General features: G+C 33.1%; 1 protein-coding gene across 2 annotated transcripts; it reads left to right on the forward strand.

Moving 5' to 3' along the window:
- Window positions 1–1,731: 1,731 nt before the first annotated feature.
- On the forward strand, window positions 1,732–5,478 carry LOC108776136 (uncharacterized). 2 transcript variants are annotated; one of them, XM_018542662.1, is made up of 6 exons: window positions 1,732–1,989; window positions 2,380–2,491; window positions 2,851–3,576; window positions 4,867–5,000; window positions 5,074–5,272; window positions 5,358–5,478. In XM_018542662.1, exons 2-6 carry the CDS (start codon window positions 2,393–2,395, stop codon window positions 5,427–5,429), a joined length of 1,230 nt encoding a protein of 409 aa, XP_018398164.1. In that variant the 5' UTR covers window positions 1,732–1,989; window positions 2,380–2,392; the 3' UTR covers window positions 5,430–5,478. The 2 variants fall into 2 exon arrangements, with proteins under 2 accessions (XP_018398164.1, XP_018398163.1); XM_018542661.1 differs by lacking the exon at window positions 1,732–1,989 and having other exon boundaries at window positions 2,333–2,491.
- The last annotated feature ends 2,701 nt before the right edge of the window (window positions 5,479–8,179 follow it).

Below are 8,179 nucleotides of genomic sequence, written 5' to 3' on the forward strand. Positions count from 1 at the left end.
TTTGATTTCTGATAGGTTGAAATTCTTATTCTCTGTTCCCTGTTCCTTTTATTCTGCGTAGCCTCATAAGATCTGAGTAGAGATTCTCTAACAGAGAGTTTTTCAAATGCAGCTTTTACAGAACAAAATTGTGTCTGCGCACAATGCGATTGATCAATCGATGAATTACAAAAACTCGCCTAGAGTCAAGCCATAAGATATCTAGTTTTGATTGGTCCTCTGAAAGTGGGCAATTCCCGCTCATATCTGAATCACTCGTTATCATTAATGTTATAGCGTTATATTTCGGCAATAAATATAAAAATTGTTTTAAAATAAATAAATATTATGATCTTTATATATAGGCATTATATTTTTCTGATTTTTCAACAATTTATTAATTTTATTTGTTCTACTGATGATTTCAATTAACAGATCGGTCACTATATAGTAAACTGGCAGAATATTATATTTCCACAAATATCTGTTTAAGGCCGAGTTTACATTTTAAAAGTATTTTAATACTGGATTCACACTGCATCCGACGTTCGTCGTACGATGACTCTGTAATTTATCAGGGGCTCTATTCTTGAAAAGAAACGTATACGAAAGTCTAGGGAAATACTATAGTATACGTTACGTATACTATAGTATTTTCCTAATTTTTCGTATACGTTTCTTTTCAAGAATAGACCCCCAGAAAACAGGATTTTGCTTCGTATTGATGATACGATTTTTCTGATTGGTTGCAGAGGCAGTTCGAAAGTTGGAAGCAATGTGAATCCAGCATAAACGAGCCTACAGGCCAGAGCGGCGCAGCGGTGAGCGGCGAGCGATAGCCCAATGAGAGTCATGGTTTGCGTGACTTAGGGCGGGTTCACACCTTGACGGAAAAGCGGAAGAGCAGTTAACCGATCAGAACTCGCGTTGGTAGTAAATAGTACAAAACTAACAGAAAGTCGACTACCTGATTGGCTACTGCTTTTCCGCTTTCCGTTTTTCCGTCAAGGTGTGAACCCGCCCTTACAATTGTTGCGTTCAGCAGAGAAAATAGTTTTGTAACTGTTGTAAAATTCTTTAATATTGGTCTTGCCCTTACTTCCTCATTAGATCTAAATGTATAAACCAATTATATTCAAGACTTTTACAACAGTTGCAGAGCTGCTTTTTCTGCTGAATACAACCATTGGGCTACCGCTCGCCGCTCTATGTCGCCGCTCATCGCTGCGCCGCTCTGGTCTGTAGGCTCCTTATCCCGGATCTACAATGGAGTTTTAAGCCTTAAGCCATAAAAAATAGACGAATCATTTCGATTGTTCTCCTCGAATTCGATTGTAATTAGTTAATTTTTTTACGACTTAAGGTTAAAACACGTATTGTAGATTGGGGGTTAAGCGTATACGTAGCATATGTAAAACGGCGAAACATCAGTGATTGGTCAGATCCTTTGATACACGATATGCGCGTACGGCGATATGCATCATATATCATAATAACATCCTAAAAGACTATCCCAATCAGCACACAATATTTAAAAAATATTTTTTAAATATTTATTTAATGTAAAAATATTAAATGTTTAAAAAATGTTTTTTAAATATTGTGTGCTGTGATTGGGATACTTCGTAAATAAAAATGCGTCAATTTTGCGTTCCGAGTTAAGTTCCGATTCTCGACACCTCACAGCGCTGGTGAACTTTCATAGCTTTGCGCGTAATGAGTGCGAATTATAAACAGTAGTAAACAGTAAACTTCGCCATTATGACGTGTGTGCAAACGAATCGATAGGCGCGTGTGTTTAGCCGGTTTCATATTTTTAAAAAGTGTTACCAACACTTCGACTATGCCATATTGGCTACGTTCAGCAAGCGCAACGATTACACAACGGTTCATTAAAAAGCTGCTGAACGCACTGTTGTCAGTGCCCGATACACAACGTGTTTACTGAGCGGACGTCATTTTTTCCATCATATTTTAAGACCGCTACCTGAGCTCAACACGTTGAGACGTGTAAGAAACATAACCTCACGTGACTTAAAGAATAGAATCGTTCAGCAATTGGTAACCGCTCATTCAACGGTTGTCGCAACATGTTCAAAATAAGTTGAGCTTGCTGAACGTAGCCATTGTATTTCAAGTTATAACCGTGTTTTCACATTTTTACCGTTGTATTTCATATTATAATCGCATTTCCATATTTTTGCTTTGGATTCGGCCGGCATCGTCGCTATTTTTGCAGCGAGTGCCATAATAAATTGAAGAAGAAAAAGAAGTAGTAGTAAACAGTTCCATCTCTTTTACTATTTTCGAAAGTATTAAACGGTAGTAGGAAAAAAACATTTTTCCGATTTTGGAAGAAATCACGAATCTGATTTAGTATAATATATATAATTTTTTAAGACAAATAGAACAAATGCCATTCCATTGCATAGTGCCCGGTTGCAAAACCGGGTATAAGGATGTCATAGATAAGAATACGAGAAAGAAATTAAGTTTATTCAAACCACGTACAGTAAGTTCATAATAGTTTTAATAAAAAACTTGAACAAATTTTTATTTTATTAAATAATACTTTATTTTATTATATTTTTATTTATATTTTATTATAATTTTTAAGTAAGTCCAGATTTACATTCAGTCGATATAGTTAAGTCCTAAATTTAAACCAGCCTTAATCTAACTAAATGACTATAATGTGTGGAGCCGGACTAATATAAAAATTTAACAATAATTTAAATAAAAGATTTGTATTTATTTTAATATTCATATTATACGATATTCTTTTTCTAGAGATACTGCAGAAAATAGAATCATTGTGTATAATTTTAATATAAAATACATTTTTCCATTTATTGTTTTGTGAATGTGCAGGATGATATGTTACTGAAGTGGCAACAGATAATCCAACGTCCTAAATCAAAACCACTATTAAAATCCAACCGTGTTTGTGAGTTACACTTTAGAGAAGAGGACATTAAAAAACACTATGTTACTGAATTAAGTGATGGAAATACTTTTACAATGCTAAAAGGAAAACCGAGTCTTAAATTGGGAGCTGTGCCTTCTAAATTGCTAAATGGTGATGCAGAAAATAAAAGTCAGCCTTCCAGATCTATTCAACAGCACAATAATTTTAAAATCCAAGATCCTACCACAGAGTTAACAACAGAAAATAATAGCAGATCCAACTTGGCAAACTCTGAAGCACAATCATCACCGATACAGAAATATACTTCATCGATACAGGAATGTACCTCGCCGATACAGGAGTGTGCTTCGTCGATACAGAAATGTGCCTCAACGACACAGAAATGCACTTCGCCGATACAGGAAAGTACCTCGCCGATACAGGAATGTGCTTCGCCGATACAGGAGTGTGCTTCGCCGATACAAAAAAAATGTGCCTTGTCGATAAAGAAATATACCTTGGTACCAGTTGATAAATTTACTATGGCACAAATTCAATATAAAAAAGTCATACTCCCAACAAAATTGTGGTTTTCCCAAGTATTTTCAGATAAAATCATATGGGCCCAATGGGGTGACCAATATAATACTGCACGTCGTGTAACTTTGTTACGAGATATGAATCTTCAAGTAAGTAATAAGACGATAATTTTTCATATGATACATAAATATAACAAAATTATAATATATAAACATATGTATAATATACAGGTATATTATATACAAGTCTCACAACTACCGCATTTTTTCTTAAGGATGTATTTTGAGATAATTTTATGACGAGAATCTTAATACAAAAATATCGATATAATAGTTTTTAAATTAATCGCAATTAAGAGGATGTTGGAGCGTCTATATTACCAATAAAACTAGCGTTTTTGACGTTTTCGTTCTTGTCTAATTCGTAATAGTTTCACAGAATAAAAATTTCTTCTCCACGATTTAAATATTTAGGCTAATGTATGTACCTGCCCCTGTGTATTATGTATCCAAAGCTGGAAAAAGTATGAAATCATAGATTTCTTTATCCATTTAACCTCAGTATGGCGACCAACGCTGAAGATAAAAATAGATAAAGAAATCTGTAATTTCATATTTTTTTCAGTTTTAGACACAATATAGACCAGGAACAGATACATTGAATATTTAAATCGTGGAAAAGGAATGTTTATTCTGTGAAACTATTATGAAGAAATTAGACAGGAACGAAAACGTCAAAAACGCTAGTTTTATCGATAATACAGGCGGGTCCAACATCGAGGCTATATTAGTTTTTAAATTAATTGCAATTAAATTCCGCTAATCACGGGTATGTTAAGTTATAGCACCCCAACAATAGTACTCAGGAGTTCTGATTAGATTTCCCACTTCCTTTTGACGAGACGAAGAGTTCCCTATAGTTAATAACAAGAGTTCCGCTCAATAAACATTTTTTTTACATTTTTTAAAAATGGGGTGCTAACTTTTTAACGAAATTCAAGGTCGCATAGTTTTGATCAGCTTAACAGGACTATTTTGTGAATACCTAGAGTTCTTGATACATAAGAAACATTTTTGAAGAATAATAAAATTTAAAAAAAATAGTAGGAATCTTTGAAAAATTTTTTGACAGTACCGAGTAGTTCTGAGTAGCGTTTCTTACAGTTCTCGACGAGTTCTATCGAAAAATGTAAGGTGAAAAAGCGATTGGACCAACGGTTTGTAAGATATAGCGACATTTGTAAGATCATACAATTTTTAAATGAGTATATCTCAGAAACCGTTGGTCCAATCGCTTTAAGCCCTGATACTTTTCGACAGAACTCGTTGAGTGTTTCAATGAAACCTCATGGAGATCCTAGATAGGTCGCGTTAGAAGGCTAGTTAAACCCACCTGCATTCATTTACTACTACTACTACATATATATACATTTCTTGCAGATGTTTATAGAAGATAGACAGATACATATACCGGGATTAAAAAAAATCAAAAGAATTACTGACATGTCTGCGGTTCTTCGCCAAGTTTCAACTCTACTCCCTTGTAACGGAGTAGGAATGGGGACTGAAGGAAAGTAAGAATATTGCCATATGCGTTATATAAAACATAATATTCAAAATAATCAAATACCATTTATTACTTCATAGAACCATAAAATGTAGTGGTTATATATTGGAAAAAAATAATGGTTCCAAAGCACGAAGGTGTGAAATATGTAAGAAAAGACGAATGCAAGTTATGAGACAATTACGAAACATTGATACGAATACATGGAAGGTGAAATGTACAAAAAAATCAAAGGAGCTAAAAAATGCTATTAGACGTAATTTTACATTGCAGGCGAAGGTAATTCCAAAAATTAACATTTATAATTTGAAATGCTAAAAAAACATTTTTCTTTTGGTACTTACATTCTTATTTTTTTTATAAGATTAAAAGACTTCAATTAAAGATAAGAAGCTTGCAACAAAGTGTGCTAAGACAAAAAAACCCAAAGCTATAGAACCCAAAGCTATTGTGGACCTATCTCGTCGTCTGTGATTCGTATTTTATTTCATATTTTCTACATCTGCTGAAATGTTTACTCAATTTTAACATTAAATATACAGAAACATAAGTAAGAATCGAAAAGTGTTTCTCAATTCAAATTACATTAATTAATCGCATATTCTCTTATAAGTACAATAATTGTATTAATCTCGTTATTTTAATTCGATGTACATAAGGGTTTTGTCTATTAATATATAAGGTGATTCAGTTCAATCGCAAGAGTCGACACGTATTTCTCATAAAAAAGTGAATCGAAAATGTTAGTAGCAAAATGTTGTGATATCAATAGTTTTCAAAAGGTGAGTATTTGAAAATAACCAACCACAGAATATGAAATTCGCGCCAGGAGCGGCACAATGCGGTCGGTCGCGCGAACGCTTTGACGAACGTATTGCTAATACGTGAAATCTCTATATTAACATATACTGCGGTATTCTTAAATTGAATCCGATTTAATTGATGAGAAGTAATATCAGTTGTAACAAAAGTAATATCAAATTCGATTCTTAAAGATACATCACAAATTAAGTAGAGCACATCTTGATGTCAAAAAAACACAAGGGCAAAATATCAAGTTATCAGCCCAATTATTTTCGAATAAAAATGTAATAGCTATTGAATGGTATGAGAAAAATAGTTTGATAGTTAATACAGAGTAGAGACGTATACACTTCTGAATATATTATATATATATATATATATATATATATATATATATAAAAGAGGACTTAACCCATTATTTTTTACGTTTTTAAAAGTGTTTTTGAAAATGTTTTTAAAATCTTTTTAAAATACAGACATCTTTTAATACAGAGTGTAGAGACGTACTTCTGAAATACATGTATACTTCAGAAGTAGATACGTCTCTACTCTGTATTTAAAAGATGTCTGTATTTCAAAGATCTGTATTTTAAAAAGATTTTAAAAACACTTTCAAAAACACTTTAAAAAATGTTAAAAACAATGGGTTAAGTCCTCTTTTTTATTTAATTAAAAAAACGTTTATTTTAACGTTTGAAGAAACATGTTTTTAATGTAAAAAAAAACGTTTATTTATTGTTTGAAGAAACATTTCTTTAACATTTGAAAAATAATTTTAAAAACGTTAAAAATAATGAATTATCTTTTTTTTTTAATTAAAAAAAGTTTATTTTAACATTTAAAGAAAACAAAATAAATTAGAGATCTCATGTAAAACCCTGAGCGGGATAAATTGGTATCAAATATACGTTATATAAAATTCGATTAAATGTACATTCAATTTTACTCCTGTAATAGCAAATTTGCTACCAATCTTATAGCGTTTTCTCTTGGCTGCACCAGTGCAACACTCAGCTGAACTTTTGCACTAGTTCATCTTTCTTCCTTTTCTCTCCAGGAGAAGGGAAAAGGAAAAAAGATGAACTGGTGCAATCACCCTACACTGGTGCAGCCAAGAGAAAACGCTATTAGAAAATGCGAGAAATATATGGAAGCCATCATCCTACACACGGTTAATAATACTGTCGGTATATTAACAAATATTGATAATATTATTGATCGTGTGTGGTTAATATTGATGGATTGTCGTAGAATATTGACGGTAATCTGGATTTTGATCTTTGAGCATCGGTATCGCTTTATTAGGATTCATGTCAGTGCAATAAATATTATACGTAAAACTAACGTGAAATATATTGTCAATAATACTGATCGTGTAAAATTGCAAAAGTGTCAAAAATATTAATGCGTACTGTCAGTATTACTGATTCAATATTGCTGATCAGTATTATTGACCGTGTAGTCACCTAAAGGTACATAAAATGAAACTGTTCACGTGTACTTACTGATTTCGTAACCAAGTGCTAGACAATAGATGCCTCACAGCAAGTACGCAAGATTCTCTCAGAGAGAATTATAACAATAATTCCGGTCTTCTCTTTCACAAACAAAAAGAAACCGATTCACAAGACAAATAAAAGCAGGCACACGCACAACAGCAATATAAAATCGCGGTAAAATGTTTCGTCCAGACGAAAGCTGACGATAGAATCCGATGAAACACGATAGGAGCATTAAGCCGGGTTCACACCTTGACGGAAAAGCGGACGAGCAATAGTACTGTGGCAATAACCAATCAGAACTCGCGTTGGTAGGAAGTACAAAACTAACAGAAAGTCGACTACCCCAGCGCGAGTTTTGATTGGCTACTGCTCTTCCGCTTTCCGCTTATGCCTACTGCACATAAGCGATATCCAATGAAAGATTTGCTTTTTTGCCTGTGACCATCAATGATTGGTGCGTTCCACCTAAAGCCCGCAATGCTCGTGAATCATTTCACTTTTGTTGTTTATCAAATGTTAAACAAGGACAAGGAACGCAACCGATGCAAAGCGGAGTTCTCAATGGATGTTGTATGTTGAGTGGCTTATTCCATTATAGATCGAAAAATATAGACCAAACACATACAAGCTCTTAGTGAGAGCAGTCGTGCTTCTGAAATTCTGAACTCGTATCGTATTGGATTATCCAAGTTCATCTACATACCAAAATCTATGATACCAACATTATTCAAAAATCAGTCTCAATATATTTTAATAATAATTCGATTACCTGAAGGTATTGTGCGAATAATAAATAAAACAAATACGTAAAAAAAAAGGTTTTTTTTTTCTTTCTGCTTCCATCATAGGCTCATGTATGTTTTTTCTACAATTTCTGCCC

Source organism: Cyphomyrmex costatus, unplaced genomic scaffold (genome assembly GCF_001594065.2).
Source record: "Cyphomyrmex costatus isolate MS0001 unplaced genomic scaffold, Ccosl1.0 scaffold340, whole genome shotgun sequence".
NCBI lineage: Eukaryota > Metazoa > Arthropoda > Insecta > Hymenoptera > Formicidae > Cyphomyrmex > Cyphomyrmex costatus.